General features: G+C 43.1%; 2 protein-coding genes across 2 annotated transcripts in view; one reads left to right on the plus strand and one right to left on the minus strand.

The window, feature by feature from the left end:
- rps6kal (ribosomal protein S6 kinase a, like) overlaps positions 1-7,782 on the plus strand; it is a 30,963-nt gene extending 23,181 nt beyond the window's left edge. Inside the window, exons 16-22 of the mRNA XM_084041455.1 lie at positions 1,138-1,227; positions 1,933-2,091; positions 2,680-2,841; positions 3,836-3,912; positions 4,610-4,727; positions 5,499-5,639; positions 6,608-7,782. Coding sequence (XP_083897581.1) covers positions 1,138-1,227; positions 1,933-2,091; positions 2,680-2,841; positions 3,836-3,912; positions 4,610-4,727; positions 5,499-5,639; positions 6,608-6,733 — 873 coding nt within the window. The 3' untranslated portion in view covers positions 6,734-7,782. The remainder of the gene's footprint in view (positions 1-1,137; positions 1,228-1,932; positions 2,092-2,679; positions 2,842-3,835; positions 3,913-4,609; positions 4,728-5,498; positions 5,640-6,607) is intronic.
- Positions 1-20,104, minus strand: part of LOC311033520 (uncharacterized protein) — a 267,268-nt gene that overhangs the window by 159,695 nt on the left and 87,469 nt on the right. The gene's annotated exons all lie outside the window — the stretch shown is intronic.

Here is a 20,104-nt window from a genome sequence, read left to right on the forward strand (position 1 = left end):
CAGTATAAGCTGCTACTCTCTGGCTGCCATGAACGAGTTATCACAAGTTTTTTTTTAAATGTTCAGAACCCAAGATATCATGATCCGAAGATTTGCTGCTCCATTCACTTCTTGTTTAACTTATTACTGAAAAAGGCTGTATCTCGGCTCCTGAGCACTTTTGTTTTTTACAACAAAAAAAACAGCTTGTAGTGGCCAAACGCGGCCAGAAATATGTCTGGCAGTGAGAGAGTTAAGTACATACAGTTACAGTATGTGTCAGTTTCTCAGTGTATATGAGGTGCTCTATTAATAGTTCACGTTGATAGTGGTCAGTGACAGTATGTTGCCACCAGAGGGCAGCAGAGACTCAATATCTCTGTATCTGACAGTGTATCTATTGAGCAGTGAAAAACATCTCAACTGATTTACTCATACCAGTGTTCATTTGCAGACTAAAACTATGACGAAAAATGTTTGTCGACTACCTTTTTTCACTGACGAAAACGAAATAAAAAACTAAGCTACGATGACTAAAACTAAGACTGAATATATTGACAATTTCATCAACAAATAAAAACTAGACTAAAATGTTACTGAGGGACTAGTGGAGAAGAGATCCAGTAGAACTAAAAGACATGTCATTTTATGTTTGGTTGCGCTCGAGTGTTGCGCTCTGAAAATAGCAGATCTACAAGCTCACAACGTATCGCGCTGCGACGCGTTGTGAGCTTGTAGATCGGCTATTTTCAGCATGCAACCAAGTATAAAATCATCCATTGTGACGCCATCAAGGCCAGTGAAAATACATTTTAGTCGACTAAATCAACTGTAGATTTAGTCAACTATAATCTTATGATATTTAGTCGACTAAAACTAGACTAACAGTAAAACATTTCAGATGACTAAAATATGACTAAAACTAAATGGAATTTTATTCAAAAGACTTATGTCTAAAACTAAATCCAAATGTGCTGTCAAAATCAACACTGACTCATACATAACAGATGTGACACTAGAAACCTTCTCAGCAGTCATGATTCATTATATATCTATTTTTCTCAGATTTAAAATGTACTGCGAAGCACTATTTAACGGCTGTTCTTGATCATTAGTATTGTTATGAGGTTGAGGCTGTGTTTTGTGTGTGTTTGTCAGATCATAGACAAAGGTAAGAGAGACCCATCCGAGGAGATTGAGATCTTGATGAGATACGGACAACATCCCAACATCATTACTCTGAAAGATGTGAGTTGTATCTGTGTCTCTCAACGTGTGTGTGTGTGTGTGTGTGTGTGTGTGTGTGTGTGTGTGTGTGTGTGTGGCAGTGGTTTACTGGAGTATTTCTCATTTTCAATACTTTTATTTTTACTTTGACTTTACTTAAGTTACTAGTTACTTTGCAGATACAAATTATTATATTATAAAACATACATTAACCACTTAAGCCCTATTTTGTACATAGGCTATTTGAAAATAGCCGATCTACAAGCGTCGTAAGCTTGTAGATCTGCTATTTTCAAACATTTTAGTACTTTTACTTTTGGTACTTTAAGTATATTTTGATGCCAATACCTTTGTACTTTTACTCAAGTAACATTTTGAACACAGGCCTTTTACTTAACAGTGTAACAGTGTACTTACTTTTAAAAATGCCAGTCCTTTTTTCCACCACTGGTGTACAGTACAGTATATGTACTGTATATGTTTATGTTTCAAGTTGTTGTATTGTTGGAGTGCTCGGTTGATCAGTGATAATGGTAACAATGTGTTCATGTACTGCTTTCTGTGTATCTTCTCTTCATCTGTACCTCGTCAACAGATTTGGAATTGCACTGAATAAAAAAGGCAGTGACTTGAACATAAGCTATCTCTATGCATGTACAGTATGTACTGTATCATTTCCAATGTTCTGTTGTATTTAGTGTTGTGTTGTGACTGTTTTTTTACCAGGTGTACGACGAGGGCAGGTGTGTGTACCTGGTGACAGAGTTGATGAAGGGAGGAGAGCTGCTGGATAAGATCCTCAGGCAGAAGTTCTTCTCAGAGCGAGAGGCCAGCGCTGTCCTCTACACCATCACCAAGACCGTAGACTACCTGCATTGTCAAGGGGTAACAAACCACCGTCTGTGTGATCAGTGTTACATTACAATCTTACATTGAAACGTTATTTACGATCAATATTTAAGAAGTAGTTCACCCCAAAAAATACTTATTTTCTATCAATTACACACCCCATGAGTCATTGAATTTGTGGAGTTTTGTTTTTGTTTTTATCGCATTCCTATCATTTGATAACCGGCGGTCTCTCCGGTAGGAGACACAAAGAGTCTCCTTTGTGTCTCCTACCGGAGACATTAGCATCTTTATTATTATCATCAAATTATTGGTTTAGGAATGTGAGAAAAACTAAAAAAATCTCCATGAATTCAATGGGGTGTGTAATTGATGGAAAATAAGTCATTCTTTGGGTGAACTACTCCTTTAAGCTACTTATTTACTCTCTTTCTCACTCCTACCCATTTTTATTTTTTCCTTCACTTGCTCTCTCTCCCACCATCCATCCCTTCTGTTATGATTATCTCTCTCTCTCTCTCTCTGTCTCTTCCTCCATCCCTCTCACTCTTTCTCTCTCTCTCTTTGCCCCTCCCTCCCTCTCTCTCTCTCTCCCCCTCTCCCTCCCCCTCTCTCTGTGTGTAGGTGGTCCACAGAGACCTGAAGCCCAGTAACATCCTGTACATGGACGACTCGGGGAACCCGGACTCCATCAGGATCTGTGACTTTGGTTTTGCCAAGCAGCTCAGAGGAGGCAACGGCCTCCTGCTCACACCGTGCTACACCGCTAACTTTGTGGCTCCAGAGGTGAGACGGGGGGAGAGAGAGAGAGAGAGAGAGAGACGCAACAGATGGAGAGAGACAGGTGGACAGATGGATGGGTAGATGGTGGCTAGAGGAGATGCAAGGTTGAGACGTGCAAGAATGTGAGAACACAGTTTAGGACACAAAAGGACATTTTATGGTCAGTTTGAGGGATGCTTGTTTTTAAAGTCGGTTTGCAAACGTGTGTTCTGTGGAAACTTTCATGTATTGAATGCATACATGTTCTGCAGTGGTGGAAAGTAACTACGTACATTTACTTAAGTACTGTACTTACTGTAAGTACAATTTTGAGGTATTTGTACTTTACTTGTATTTCCAATTTCCAATAATTTTACATATACTCCACTACATCTCGGATCTAAATATTGTACTTTTACTCCATTGCATTTATTTGAAAACCTTTAGTTACTAGCTACTTTGTTTAGTTTACCTACATTAACCACTTCAGCTCTATATACATTTCGGCCATTTGAAAATAGCAGATCTACAAGCTCACAATGCATCGTGATGCGACACATTGTGAGCTTGTAGATCTGCTATTTTCAAAAGATTTTTATACATTTGAAAACTTGAAATGGGACATTCTGCATAATGAGTACTTTTACTTTTGGTACTTTAAGTACATTTTGATGTCAACACTTTTGTACTTTTACTCAAGTACATTTTTAATTCCGGACTTTTACTTGTAACAAAGTATTTCTACATTGCAGTATTGATACTTACTAAGTAAAGCAATTGAGTACTTTTTCCACCACTGGTGTTCTGTTGTTTAATAACAGATGGAGAAGGAATGTCAAATGAAAGGGAAGACATGATAATAACGTGTGTGTGTGTGTGTGTGTGTGTGTGTGTGTGTGTGTGTGTGTGTGTGTGTGTGTGTGTGTGTGTGTGTGTGTGTGTGTGTGTGTGTGTGTGTGTGTGTGTGTGTGTGTGTGTGTGTGTGTGTGTGTGTGTGTGTGTGCGCGCGTGCGTGTAGGTACTAATGCGACAAGGATACGATGCAGCCTGTGATATATGGAGTCTGGGAGTTCTATTGTACACAATGCTTGCAGGGTAAGAGACAGTAGAATGTGTGATGGTAATGATGTGACAATAGATGACATGCACGCATGCGCACACACACACACACACACACACACACACACACACACACACACACACACACACCATACAAACACATACAATCATCCACATCATCTGCCAGTCCGTATTTTATTGCCAAACTTTCCCAGGCAACGATAGAGCTGGGTATTGAAATTCAATATTGTCATGTCACTAACTGACCTGTTTTAGATTACATTTATTTAATGTGCATGTGTCTGAACACATGGCATTAAGATGTAACAACTTCCCCTGATATAGTTAGTGTTTGCAATGACTTACTGGAGGATTATTTTCTTCGCTGAAGCTCTATTTGCTCGGTGATGCTATGAGCTTCGAATCTAGGGGTTTCGTTTTTTTGGTGTGTTCTGTGGTTTTGTTTGGTGTCTGTTTAAAGAAAGAAAAATGGCATATTTATTCTCTTGGACACTGAGCTGTGAAGTATCTTGTGATTATAAATCATGAAAAAGGTATTTACAAGCGAATGCGGGTTATTGCCCTAATCCCACTAATGCCATGCATATAAACACTTCAATCGAATTACTGCCCAGATTACATCCAGTAATCAGGGTATTAGTGTACATATAAATTGGCTCATTGTGTTAAATATTGTTTTTAAATGTGTTTCATAAATATGTATTATCATCAGATACACGCCGTTTGCTAACGGTCCCAATGACACACCAGAGGAAATTCTTCTGAGGATCGGCTCTGGAAAGTTCTCACTGACCGGGGGCAACTGGGACACTGTGTCCGACACGTCAAAGGTACGTGAACACACACACACACGCACACACAGCACATATTCCTTCCAGTCCTTGATTCTGATTGGCTGTGCCATGTTGTAAAATACTCTATGAACCACACACCTGGTCTGCATGCATCAGTTTGACGGCACCAACGTCTGTTCCATCGATTTATTACTGATTGCGTTTTTCCTATGGGAAGGTAAGAGAAGCGCTCCTTTTCGTCCTGTCTATGTGCAAGGTTTTACAACAGATGAATTACTTAATTTTAAATCACTTTAAAACCAGGCAGATACTGGGGTAATGTTTGGTGCCTTCTTCTACTGTATGCATGAGACTGTCGTACCATGGCATTGGTACGACAGCTCTTTAATTCTGAAGTATCATTGGTCCGATGTTGTGCATTATACCTAAGCCTAACACTAACCTTAACCATAACCTCACCCTAACATTTATCAGTATTGGGGCTTTGGAATAATGGGCAACGTCCTTGTTTGTGCAGGCGGTCGCAGGGACACCTTTCTTGCAGAAATTGTTCATGGAGTGAACTTGTTATTACAAACTGCGGCCTCTTAGCTGTTCTAAAATACCACAGCCTCAGAGCCTCTTGTGGCTTGTAGCTTTATTTTAAGACTGCTCACAAAGCAAACACACAGTCAGGTACGTCAGTGTGGATAATGTGTGTTAACAGCATTATATGCAATGGAAACAGTGTTCTTGTTAGAAAATAGTAGCCTACTTTTAAAACTATTTGTTTAGAACTTTGTGTGTGTGTGACTGTGTGTTTTCCAGGATCTGCTGTCTCATATGCTCCATGTGGATCCTCACCAGCGCTACACAGCAGCACAGGTTTTAAAACACGCGTGGATCACGTGCAGAGACACGCTACCACACTTCCAACTCACACGACACGACGCACCTCACCTAGTCAAGGTAACCCACACACACACACACACACACACACACACACACACACACACACACACACACACACACACACACACACACACACACACACACACACACACGTGCTACGTGCATAATGGTGTTATCATACCCAGCTATGTATGTGATCATTTGTCATTATGGGTAATCTGTTGTGGGATAATGATATCTTTTGCTAAGAACAAAAAACGAAAACATTCTTCGGACACATTTGGTCAGCTGTTTGTTGATTAATGGTAAATATGTTGCATTTCTATAGCACCCTCTGCGCCCTTGCATTCGCCCATTCACACAACATAGCAGTGATGTAAAGTAACTGAATACATTCACTCAAGTACTGTACTTAAGTACAGTATTTGCAATTTTCAGTACTTTCAGTACAGGCAGAGGCAAATATTGTACTTTTACTCCACTACAATTATATGAAAACGTTAGTTGCTAGTTACTTTGTAGATTTGGATTATTATTACAAAACATACATTACCCACTTCAGCCCTATATACATTTCGGCCATTTGAAAATAGCGGATCTACAAGCTCACAATGTGTCACGATGCGACACAGTGTGAGCTTGTAGATCTGCTATTTTCATAGATTTTTATAGATGTTATACATTAGAAAATGTGTGAAATGGGACATTCTGCATAATTAGTTCTTTCTACTTTTGGTACTTAAAGTACATTTTGATACCAATACTGTTGTATTTTACTCAAGTACATTTTGAATTCCGGACTTTTACTTATTTTACATTGCAGTATTGATACTTTTACTTAAGTAAAAAATGTGAGCACTTTTCCCACCACTTGCACCATAGCTAAGCTGACAATATATCATCCAGGAAACAGAACGGAGACTCATATTAGGGCTATAGCCTAGTAGTCTATCTGTATACTGTATGTCTATGAGCAATATGTCTATTAGATGGACATTCATGTTTTGTTTTGTTTTGTGATCCAGGGAGCGATGGCCGCTACGTACTCGGCCCTGAGTCAGAAGACCAGTCAGCCCGTACTGGAGCCAGTGGCTGCATCCAGTCTGGCCCAGCGTCGCAGCATGAAGAAGCTCACCTCTACGGACATGTAGACTAGAGAGAGACACACACACACACACACACACACACACACACACACACACACACACACACACACACACACACACACACACACACACACACCCTAATCAGGCAACGCTACTGTCTCTCCTTTTAACCTATTTATTTCTCAAAAACACACACACTCTGGACAAGGCTGCGCGCACGTCAGCTGAAGAGGAGGGAAGCCCACATATCTTGTACCGCTGAGGAGACCTACCTGTATTTATTATACCACTCAACTTCCATTATGCACTCATCCTTACCTGTTCCCTCTCTGTCTGTCTGTCTGTCTGTCTCTCTCTCTCTCTCTCTCTCGCTCTCTCTCTCTCTCTCTCTCCGTTGCGCTCTCTGTCTGTCTGTCTGTCTGTCTGTCTGTCTGTCTGTCTGTCTGTCTGTCTGTCTGTCTCTCTCTCTCTCTGTCTGTCTGTCTGTCTGTCTTTCTCTCTGTCTACATCTCTCTCTCTTTCTCTCTCGGGAAGAAACTCACCAGCTGATGTTTTCCTTCACTGTGATGTTTCGCTGAATTGATGCTGCTTCGTTTAACTGCCCCCACCCCCCACCCACTGCTCTTCGACACCCCCTCGTCCACACAGTTCTCTCTCTTTCTGGGAGTGAGTGGGAGGATTTGTGTGTGTGTCTGTATATGTGTGTGTGGGGGGGAGTAACACACACACACACACACACACACACACGTTCGTATAGTAAGGTAAGACAAGAAAAACAGACTTTGAGTTCGATGTCAAAACGAATGTGGTTGCTGTGACAACGATGATGCTTTGATGACAATGTGATGAAGATGACTACGGCGAAGTTGATGATGATGATGAAGAAGAAGAGCAGTGGAGGAGCTGTGTGTGTGTGTGTGGGGGGGGGGGGTTACCCAGTTGAAACAGAGAAGCTGCATTACAGATCATTTCCATGGATATCTCTCCTCTGAAAAGACATTGTGGAAATTGTACCATATTGTATTTATTTCATCTAATTTTTAAGATTATATTTTTTCTTTGGAGTTCTGTATATATTGACATTAAAGATCATTATTGACATGCATCTGGTCTGACCTCAGCTGCTCTGTTGTTCAGGAAATAATGGTACCATATAACAATAGTACTCGCCTTTGTCTAGAATGACTGTTATAAAGTGCTTTATGCAATTTAACTGTCCAGCAGGATTAAAGCTGCAATCCATACATTTCATGTTGAACCAGGGTCTCCCGTGTGGGAGAACCAACGCCTACAGCAGTGGTTCTCAAAGTGGGGTCCCTCAGGGGTCCTTGAAGGGGTTCTAGCGTGTCCCCAGCTAAAAGTTAAAGTTAATACAGCATCAAAATTTGTTTAGGCATCATAACCCTTTCAGCCTTTTTGAAAATAACCGATCGACGCGTTGTGAACTTGTTGATCTGCTATTATTTATTTTAATTTTAATCTTGACAACACAAATCTTGAATGTTGATGCCTGGCTCAAATTTATTTTCAGATGTATACATATTTATGTGGGGGTCCTTGCTCCTTGACAAACAGAAAGGTTTGAGAACCACTCTCCTACAGAACCACTCTTCAAGAGGGAATTCCTGCTTGTCCGTAAATATTTGTTGTTGTTGTCATTAGTTGCCAACTGCAAAGTGCTGTGATTTTACTGGGCAGCTTCAAGTGACCAACAGTTGAAGACTAGTTGGACTGGGCATCTCCCACTGTGACTTACAGTAGAAGACTGTAGTTGTACTGGGCATCTCCCACTGTGACTTACAGTAGAAGACTGTAGTTGTACTGGGCAGCTCAGTTACATTTCCATTGACTAATGTCTTCCTGTCAACCGAAATAAGCAACAATGACTAAGAAACACCGCTAGGTGGCAATACTGTCCAGCACATGAGGCACATTAAACACAGCATCCTGCAATATGCCCCTCTCTCTACAATATGCCCCTCTCTCTCTTATGGAAATCACCCTAGCTTGCATCCGTTGTCTACACACTCACACAGAGTCCCATGAGAATATCTGATCCTCTAACGTGTGTGTGTGTGTGTGTGTGTGTGTGTGTGTGTGTGTGGGCCATGTCATGGCTAGAACAGCACAGGATGGACGTTTTTACTGTGAAGCAGATGGATCGAGGCACAAACACACACGTTGCCCTGTTCACCAGCTGTTGTCCTCTATGCTTTTACTATACAACTGGGTGGGACAGGTCCCCCCCCCCTCCCCCTCTCTCACACACACACACACACACACACACGCTGTAAGCTATTTTCGGCACATGACAACATCGAAGGATGGAGCATAAATTTGGCATTATTTAGATGCCAGGGTGCTGGGAGGTGGTGCTAATTGCTTTGACATATTGCTCTTTGTTTTAGCCTTGCAGTGTTAATCAGGCTCTGTGCTAATAAATCTCTGTTCCGGCCAGGGGCCCTAGTGGGGAAGCTTTGGCTCTCCAGATTGCGACGGGTCGCTCCATATTTGTTGTCATTAGATTTCCCACAGTCCTCTCTGGCTGTGCGTGCGGTGCGGGCCCACCCAGCGCCCCGCTCAGGTGTGTCAATCTATTTATCCTCATTAACGAGCCTCGGTCTCCCCAAAGTCAGCCAATTAACACTCTGCTCCTAATGAAGCCATTAGCTGTCAGATGAAGCACAGGCTCTGTCTGTCACCATGCACTCGTGTGTGTGTGTGTGTGTGTGTGTGTGTGTGTGTGTGTGTGTGTGAGACAGAGAGTATCCACTCTGTTAATAAAAGCAGGATAATTAATGAAGTGAGTGTGAGTGATAATGACTTAATGTGATACAAGTAGAATGAGAGCTGATCATTCCTTCTGTCTCAAATGAAGATATGGGACACATTGATGCACTCTCACTGTCTGCTCTCATGTACAGTTAAGTGCCTGTCTGTCACTCCGTGCGCGCACACTATGTATGCAGATGGACAAAATACCCTCTCCAAACTTAGACATTATTATTATATATCTGAAACCTTATCTCCATATTTTACATTTTTTTTCCACCGTAAATTAACGCCCTGCTTGATCATACAGCTCACACAAAAGCATCAGAGCTTGTAGATCTGCTACTTTTGCTGTTTTTGATTTGGAAAGTAACAGTTTTGGACATTATGAGGTTTCCACCCGACAGAGAAGCTGTAAAAGCTCTCCATTGGTGTCAGGTATGGATGTTGATGCATCACCGTCCTTATCAAAGCTGTCACTGCATGGCCTACTACAGGACATGACATGTGACTCATCATCGCCCCACACGGCAGTGCAGTTACAATACTGCATTGACCCTTAGTATGTTTTATTATAATTTCAGTTTATCATCTTAACATTTCATTCCTCCCCAAGCAAGGGGAGGGTCACATTTCAGCTGGTTGGCACACAAAGCACATTGGTACTACAGACCACACACGGGGCAACGACATTCAAATATTTAAAATATCGATTATATAAAGGGAAATAAAAAGAGCTGTCTCGTATCTGCAAGATTCTAATAATAACTGTAGCAGAGAAAACACTCTGCAGCGTAAGATTCTGTACAGGTTTGCCCGTGTTTCCATCCACATGAATCCAGAAAAAACCTAGTAGCCTATATTCTTCTTCTTCCAGAGGAGCTCTCTGGAGGAGCTGGTAGACTGTCAGTAACCTCTGCCTGGATGTGTGTTCTCTCTCCTGGCCTTGTCTGGCCCTGATGCTCCCCGGCCCGCCCATATCTGCAGAGCGGGGAGCTGAGGATGTGAAATTGATTTCTGGTAACACGATTAATCTTATTGCAGATTCCCTGCTGCCTGCCTCTCTCTCTCTCTCTCTCTCTCCCTCCCTCTGTCTCTTTCCCTCCCTCTCTTCTCTCCCTCTCTCTCTCTCTCTCTGCTCCCCATCTCCCTCCCTCTATCTCTTCCCGCCCCTCTCCCCCTGCTCCGTGCTCCCACAGTCTTCTACCTCCCTCTCATCTGCTCTGACAACAGAATAGATTCTTCGGAGGCGGTCCTATGCTACTGTACTGTCAGGATCTCTGCTCTCGTGTAATCATTTATCAACCGTGACATATTCACTTCTGAAAGACGACCTGGTTCTTCTCCCAGCCGAGAGGAGATCCAGGATGGAGCTGAGAGTTGAGCTCCTGGCTATTTGTACCAGCAGAGATGTGCAGGAATACATCAAATATGATTTTAAAAAACTAGAGCGCAGATCCCCGCCAGGCCGGGTTGCCTATACCCAGAGCTGTGTCAGTCATCGGGACACGAGGAAGCTGTGTGGGAAATAGTTTGTACAACAGACGGTGCAACTGTTCACGTGTGTGGCGACCCAGATGTGCAGAAGTGCAAGCTCTCATTTTAATGAGTCATGAATTGACACATTTGATGCAAATCTGTGACAAGAAGTGTAACATCAAGCTTCATACTGGTGCAGTGGGAAAAAAGGAGAGATCCAAGTACAGAGCCACAGGGGACTCCAGTCGAGGCCCCATAACATGCGTTGGTCACCCGGTCGGGTTTGAATCCCGAGTAGGACATGATTTTATGGATTGCATATTTAAGTGTGGGAAAATACATTACTAATTAAAAAAACAAATACAAAATCTGGAAAATGTCTCTGGAAAAAATATCCCACTTCTAAGTGGGTGAAAATAAATGAGAAAAAAAGGAAATGCATGTAAGTGAGGGTTTTCAAAAAAAGAAGTTATAATTAGTAAAGTAGCTTACCAGACGTTTGGCAGCCCATGCAGACTACAGTACGTATTTCGACTGGAAATACTGCCTCATGATTTCAAAGTGTGTTCTGTGTGTTTGTGTGGTGACACCCTGTCATTTCAGGCTAGTGTGGTTGGTGAGTTAGACGTCTCTCACATGCCATCTGCTCTCAGGCCCTCTGTAGAGTACAGCTATACTCATCTCTGTGTTAGAGTGAACTGAAGACTCCATCCATATGAGTTATCATATCACAGTACACACATACAATCCAAAAAGAGTGGATTGTGCGTGTTTGTCCGTGCTGCTTCTCCCAGCAGACCAGTCCAATTGCCTCCAAACTTGCCACAAAAATCGGTCATGGGTCTAGCCTTTGAACTGCCTACTGTCTTGTATGGGGGTGCCAACCTTTTGGCTACCTTTTAGGCCAGCATCAGTGTTTTGCACATAGGTGCGGGTAGCCACTGAAAACTCTCTGTCTCCTTCCAGTGTGCATGCACGTGTGCAATGCGCAGGCATCATACAGAAAGCATGTGTGTGTGTCTCTCTCTCTCTGGTCCATGTGCACACATGTTGTTGTAGGGATATTTGCTACATTACTTTTACTCATAACATTTGTCTTATGCATTTACACATCCTATTAAGAGAAACAAACATTACCTTTTTGGTAATGTTTGTAAAAGTTACAAAAAGTGGACCCAAAATAGGGCCGCCAGTTTGAAGTTGGTTAAATGACTTTGCCTCTAAATACAGATCTAGTATCAGATTCGATTTCCTTCCAGTTTAATAAATGCATACAATCTTACAAAAAATTACTCAACACTTTTTGGCAATTAAACATGTCATGTTAACGAATCGCTCTGATTTATATGATTAAAAACCATGCTGACAACCTAGCTGCTCAGCTAATGTTAGCCTGTTATTTACTCATTTCTCATTACATGTATAGGCCTATACTTTTGTATGCATCCTGAAGGAGCTACTGATTATTTGGTCATGAGCAGTTGTCTCTTATTACTTGATAATATTTTGTAGTAGGATTATTATTATAGTATAAAAGCTGTGTTCATCTGGCACTGGTCCTGTGGCCTTGTGCCGCAATCACAGTCGTGCTGTATCCTAACAACCCTCCCTCTTCAGTCGTATTGATTAAATGATCATTAGAGTTGTGTTAATGAGCAGTCCGTCTCACCAAGACTTGTATCAATTAGTTACTCGAGTGCAGCATGACAGCCTAATGACACGAATATGAGTGTTTGTAGATTCAGCTGTGAGTGTTAATTTCTTTGTGCATGTTTTGCAGATGGACGTGCAGTGTACAGTCATGGTGACGCTTGCTTGGTCTTAAACCACTTAAACCCTATATATTTAATTGCACAAACAGCGAAAACAAGCCGATCCACAACACGTCATATGTATATGTATTTTGAGCTTGTAGATTGGCTTGAAGTTCTTTTAATATAATGCCAGCATTTATGTACAATTTGGGTGCTTCATTTTCTGTATATGTAGAGTGTGCTTTATGACTCTGATCAACCACCAAGAGAAATTCCCCAAAAAATGAAAATGAGAATAATTCAGATTTTTAAATCTCTAATCTCTTTTTTTGTGTGTAAATGAATGCCCTAGTTCATCATACAAGTGACACTCCTTCAGCCAGTGTTCATACAGTATCTGGCAGAGCAGACATCAGCAGCCATGTGCTCTTCGAGTGAACAGACATATCTGATCTCCGTGGGGCCCCTGGGAGCCTGGTCCCCTCAGCAGCACCTGCCCAGAGGACGGTGCAGGTCCCCCCCTCCTACAGACGCACATCCCCTGGTGAACTGATTACCTGCACTGTGTGTGTGTGTGTGTGTGTGTGTGTGTGTGTGTGTGTGTGTGTGTGTGTGTGTGTGTGTGTGTGTGTGCGTGCACTCTGAGAGTGTACAAATGGAACCAAATGGACCCTAACGGGTCCATTTGGTTCCATTTGTACTCTCTCAGAGTTAAATGAACACTGATGATGATGATGATACAGTGTAGATTGGGACCCCCAAGAAATCAAAATCGTTGAGTCCCTGGCACATCTTTTCAAATGGTGGTCCCTGGGCTAATATGTGTCAATTTGGGGGTCCTTGACGCGAAAATGGTTGAAAACCACTGGTCTAGTGTCACTGATTAAGAAAGAGGTGACAGTGGTCGATTGATGTCCATCTATAGGCGCGATGCGACGCGTTGTGAGCTTGTAGATCTGCTATTTTCAAATAGCTGATGTCATGTACAGTATATGTTAAAGTGTTCAGGTGGCCCATCGTCGCTTCTTTTAGGCTGGTTTTCCTAGACCTGGTTGCTTGTTTCTCTCACAGAATCTGGCAACACTGCGCCGCACCAACCCACTGAAGTACGCGTAGACAGTGTTAACCCTCCCCGTCCGGCTTCCCTCCCCCGAACATGGGCCAATTGTGTTCATATAGACGCCCGGCCAAGCCGGATGAATGCACCGCGGTGAATTCAAACCCCTAGACCAGGTGATAGGCAGATACTTCCCCCGTGCACTACCTGAGTGCTTCTATAGGTGTAATTCGGACACGGATCACACCTTTTGCTTTAACCTGACGCCCTGCTGATCGTCCTCTTCGTACTCCAACCCCTGCTCGCCCCTTTGACTGTACGATTAGTCACCCCCACCCATTATTCACCCCCTCCACTTCACCTGTGTTTGTTAAATCAACTGGACATCACTCTCTTTCTGCCTCAATGCAGCAGCATTTAGGTCCTATCTGTTCTGCTGCCTGACTCTTACAGCAGGGGACTGAGATTAATTCTTTGTTTAAATCAGTGGTTCTCAACCAGTGGATCGGGGACCACCTGTGGTCCTTGAGTGGGTTCCAGGTGGTCCCCAACTAAATGATGGAGAGTTATAGTAACCAAATGGACCCTTATAGATCTTTATAAAGAGTTAATTAACTCTTGAGAGTGTAAAATGAAACCAAATGGACCCCTTACGGTCCACGTGGTTTCATTTTACGCTCTCAAGAGTTCAATTATTGTTAAACATCTGCATTACTTAATTAAATAATTGTTATTTTGATCAACGTTTGCCTGTTATCTCTCCTATTGGTACCACATCCATACAGCATGGAGTTGTGGACAAAATCGTATCCAACAAAGTTTTGGGTCTGAGTCTAAATCTCATCAAATGGTGGTCTGTGGCTGAAATGCAGAATAAATAATGAACCTTGATATGAAAAGGGTTGAAATCCACTGGTTTATATGTATGTGTGAGTGTGCGTGCGTGCGTGCGTGTATGCGCCTGTCTGACTGTCTGTACATCTGTCTGTCCCTCAAATATTACCCAAATATGAATGGGTACAGCTTATAAGATCAAGCATGGTCAAAGGGAATGACTCCCCTCGTCAGAAAGCACCGGCACATAAAAACTGCTGCATGCTGTAATGTTCCGCTCCTTCAGCCCAGTTTCAGTGGCACTGTAGCGACCGTCCTGTTTTATTAACTCGGTTAATAGATATTGTGTGAGTTTCTCTCTGTTTCCTTAACTTGCAAACAGCGCAGGCTGTAAACCGTCGAGGCGGCGATAACAGAAGTGATGATTCCACCGTTTTCCTTTCTGTTTGCTCCTCTCCCTCTCTTACTTTAATTCTGCCAATCCCCTGAAACACAAACAGAGCACAAACACACACACACACACACCACACACACACACGCACGCACACGCGCGCGCACCACCTCTCCAACCGCTGCTTGCCTTCTGAGGTTTGCGGGTTCTGCGATAGGAGGGCCTCTGAAAATGAAAAAGAGATAAGAGAAGAAAATAAACAAATAAACACAATAAAACTGAATTTGTGCTGGTTCGACGCACACGGAGGAAAAGAGGGAGCGAGGGTAGAGACGAAGTGTGTGTGTGTGTGTGTGTGTGTGTGTGTGTGTGTGTGTGTGTGTGTGTGTGTGTGTGTGTGTGTGTGTGTGGGGGGGGGGGGGGGGGGGTGCTGGTGGTGGTGGTGGTGGTGGTGGAGTATCGTTAGGCCTAACACCACCCGAAGCCATTAATGCATTAACAATATCACACAGTGAGGTAAATACCTAAGTGATTTCATCCCAGTGCCAAAGTCTGTTGGACTGATAGACGAACCGCGCGTCTCTCACAATGAGGCTATCGCTTCCTGTCTTTTGTGACGCCGCGATAAGATCCGCATCCGTCTTTAGGCCTATAAGATTGAATGGCGCACGCACGCACGCACGCACGTACGCACGCACGCACGCACGCACGCATGCATGCACGCACACCAAAGCACATGTCCAGAGAATACATTGCATTTCCATAACAATAATGGAGTTTTGTGTTGTGGGTTAAGCCACCGTAGTACAAACGGAAACCTATACTCTCTCTTTTTTTTGCCCTCGTCTGTTTCCGCCGTACTCTTCTTCTTCGCTCCCCAGCGTCCTCCAGCCTTCCCTTTAAAGCTGTGCAGCGGGCTTTGATGTGGGCCCAGCGTCGCAGACGAGCCACTCCGGCAAGCCCGCTTCTTCTCAGATGTTGCTTAATTACACTATCATAGTGTGTTTAATTACCTTATCAATGCGGCATAATCCCATGGTCAGCGAATCAAAGAAAACTCCAGACTCTTTCATGTGTGTGCGTGTGTGTGCGTGTGTGTGCGTGTGTGTTTGTGTGTGTTTCTGTTTCCTGATTAGTACCTACAGTAAATGAGTGAATTCAGCGGCTGTGAAGCTTGTAGATGAGGTTATACTGCAGTTATTTTTATACACAAACAATTAATGTTGTGTGGGCAGGGGGGGGTAGCTGTTGGATAGTTTTTCTGTGTAAACTCTATAAGATGATTAAGATCAACTATGTACTTTTGTTGTTGGCTCAGCCTCTGAGAACTATACGGGAACCTTTTTAGCTGCATGCAGCCACAACATGAAATAGCCGGGTAAACACAGGTACTAATTAAGATATTAATTGAGGTTGTATTCCATTCAGGTCAGACTCAGTCAGGGTGCTGCTATTATGCATGTTGGCTCACTGGAGAGACTCTGCTACAAGAATTGGAATAGAACCTTTATTAGTGTCATTGGTAACACCTTTGTGTAACCTAATATTTCATGTCTGGCTGCTGTGAAAAATGGTCCATTGGCTTGTTTTACAGATCACTGTCTGTCACCTGGCCGGCTGACATACATCCTGTTCAATGTCCTCTGTAAACAAGGGCAGTAACAGGCCAGGGGATTGGTTAAAGACTTTCTGTGGTGTGGGATTTTAACAAACTAGAGGTTCGGGGCCGCTACGCGGCCCTCACACCTACAGTACGTCGCACCACCGATCCGACCGATCCGAGTCATAGTGACGGGGGCCATGCCCATATAGAGAGTAAGTGTTTTTCATTGTGATTTCGATGAACGTGTACATATTCTTTTCTGTTTTTATTAACATATTTGAACATGACTAAACTAAAAATGGCAGATCTGCAAGCTCAAAATGCATTGTGAGCTTGTAGATCGGCTATTATCGCTGTTAGTTCTACCAAAGTGCAGAGCTTAAGTGGTTTAGTGAGTCAGGTTTTTTAATCGTATTTTGCTTTGAAACTCTGTGTCCCATGCTAATGAGCAGATTTCAGGAAAATGCAGGTGTGTACATTCATATTGATGCATGTCACATTTTGTAGAGCTTGCATGTCTGTTTGTGTGTGGGTTTAGCTGAATGCAACAGACACACAAACACACAGATAAAGTCCTATCTGGCTGACCTGGTATCTGTGGCAAAAAGAATGCAAACAAATATGATTTGTTGGTATTCTGGTTAGGATAAGCTTTGTATAGGTGTCTCGATTGTCTGTGTTTGTGTGCGTACATCATCGTGCGCGCGCGCGCGCGCGCGTGTGTGTGTGTGTGTGTGTGTGTGTGTGTGTGTGTGTGTGTGTGTGTGTGTGTGTGTGTGTGTGTGTGTGTGTGTGTGTGTGTGTGTGTCTCTGTCTCTCTCTCTTTGTGTTTTTTGATGTAGAGCTGCTAATGAAGAAGTAATTGGAGAAGCTAGATAAATGTTTATTAAGCATGGAGGAGGATGCTTCCCTAAATGTTAATTCCACTCAGAATATGTTAATGTATGCACAGATGTTAATGGACCCTCCATGTTTGTATTGTTTATGCATTGTGAGTATTCTTGTGTGTCTGTACACAGATGTGACCACGGGCTCTAATGTTGTGTTGATGTACTGTGTTATGTGCGTGCCTGCCTGTATTTCATGTGTGTTTGTCTGTCTGTTTGTGTGCGTATGTGTATATCTCTACCTGTATTTTGCGATTCATATCTGTGTGTGTGAATGCTGTGCATGTGTATATATATGTGTGAGCATGTGTGTGTGTGTGTGTGTGTGTGTGTGTGTGTGTGTGTGTGTGTGTGTGTGTGTGTGTGTGTGTGTGTGTGTGTGTGTGTGTGTGTGTGTGTGTGTGTGTGTGTGTGTGTGTGTGTGTGTGTGCGCGTGTGTGTGTGTGTGTGTGCATACATACATATGTATGTATGCACACATGTACAGTATGAGTGTTCTGTGCTCTGTGTGTGTGTGTGTGTGTGTGTGTGTGTGTGTGTGTGTGTGTGTGTGTGTGTGTGTGTGTGTGTGTGTGTGTGTGTGTGTGTGTGTGTGTGTGTGTGTGTGTGTGTGTGTTCCCCACAGCTGCTGCCTCCTGGATCTGTCAACGTGCGGAAAGAATTTTCCATTTCTTGGTGAACTCCGCTCGCCTTTTGATGGAAACGTCTTGCCGACTTTTATCTCTGTGTGTGTCTGCAAACTAATTAATATTTTCCCTCCAGTCCCTCCCTCTCTCTCTCTCTCTCTCTCTCTCTCTCTCTCTCTCTCTCTCTCTTCCCCTTCAGGCAGATATTTGTTTCCTCAGAAGTGAGTGTGGGCAAAGCATTGCTCAGCTCCATATGCTGCGACCTGCCAATCAACTGAGCTCCCTCCTCTCCTCTCCTGTCTCCTCTTCCTCCCCTTCGGCAGAGGGAGGAGGAGGAGGAGGAGGAGGAAGGGTGGGGGAGGCAAGACGAGGGAGAATAAAACTGACAGGAAGGAATAAGGCTGGATGAGCTCTCTATCTGTTTACATGGAGGAGATGTTTGGATTTGGGTTGTTTGCAAGTGGGAGATCTGTGTGTGTGCGTGCATGCGTGCGTTGGGCGTGCATGTGTATGTAGGCAAGCATTAGTGCCATACAGAAATTGTGTTTTTTTTTGTAATGCAGTGCACACACACACACACACACACACACACACACGCGCACGCACGCACGCACGCACGCACGCACGCACGCACGCACGCACGCACGCACGCACACAGACAGACAGACAGACAGACAGACAGACAGACAGACAGACAGACAGACAGACAGACAGACAGACAGACAGACAGACAGACAGACAGACAGACAGACAGACAGACAGACAGACAGACAGACAGACACAGTGATCCTGTCTTCTGAGGTTAATTGAAGGCAGGAGCTCTGACTGTCTGCGACATAATCTCTGTGTGTGTGTGTGTGTGTGTGTGTGTGTGTGTGTGTGTGTGTGTGTGTGTGTGTGTGTGTGTGTGTGTGTGTGTGTGTGTGTGTGTGTGTGTGTGTGTGTTTTCTTTCAATTTTTGGAAGACATATCTTCTGTTGGTTTTAATAATGGGACCCCTGCACGCGCACGCACGCAAGCACGCGCGCACACACACACACACACACACACACACACACACACACACACGCTATACGCTATACTTCTAAATCATCAGCTGTTAATGGGATCTGGTGACATCAAGGAATACTGATCACAAACATTCATTATTCAGGTCATACATAGAATGTGTACAGTACGTTGTGTTTTTTCGTAAATGAATGCCCTACTTGATTATACTACAGTGTCACACAAAAGCATCAAAAGTAGCACAAGCTCCAAACGCGGCACGAAACGACAAGAGTTTTAGAACTTGAATTATGAATGGACATATGAGGTTTACACCCGACAGAGACGATATATCTTGCAGCATGAAGACCCCAATTGTACGCTATGCTCTTCAAATACCAAAAAAGGCATACCGTGCATAGTCAAATCATTGATACATATAAAATCTCAAAAGGACCTTGAGATATCCATTGTAGTCTCTTTTTAAAGGAGTAGTTCACCCAAAATATTACTTATTTTCTATCAATTACACATCATGAAGCCTTGAATGCACTGAGATTGTTTTGTTTTTGTCACATTCCTGAGGCAATAATTCAATGACCGAGTGGCTGGTCAATAGGAGACTCAATTGACCTGCATTTGAGTCTCCTACCGCAGACTCTGCCAGTCATCAAATTATTGGCTTAGGAATGTGACAAAAAACAAAAAAACTCCATGAAATCAAGGCTTAAAGGGTTGTATAATTGATAGAAAATAAGCACTTTTTTGGGTGAACTACTCCTTTAACATGAAAGTCGAGGGGGCATTGATACAATAGGGATAGTGACAAACACTTAAAATAAAGACCAATACATATAGACTCCAGACTCATGAGCTTGTGTGTGTATGGCTGATTTAGCTGGATGCACAACAGGTGTATTGTCACACCAGGCTCGGAGTTCAATTAGTTTGACTCGGGCCAGGTGTGTGTGAGTGCCTAAATCAGACATCACCCACCCTACAATACAATAAAACAACACATGTACA

The sequence above is a fragment of the Gymnoscopelus microlampas genome (genome assembly GCF_963454915.1).
Source record: "Gymnoscopelus microlampas genome assembly, chromosome: 18".
In the NCBI taxonomy this organism is placed as follows: Eukaryota; Metazoa; Chordata; class Actinopteri; order Myctophiformes; family Myctophidae; genus Gymnoscopelus; species Gymnoscopelus microlampas.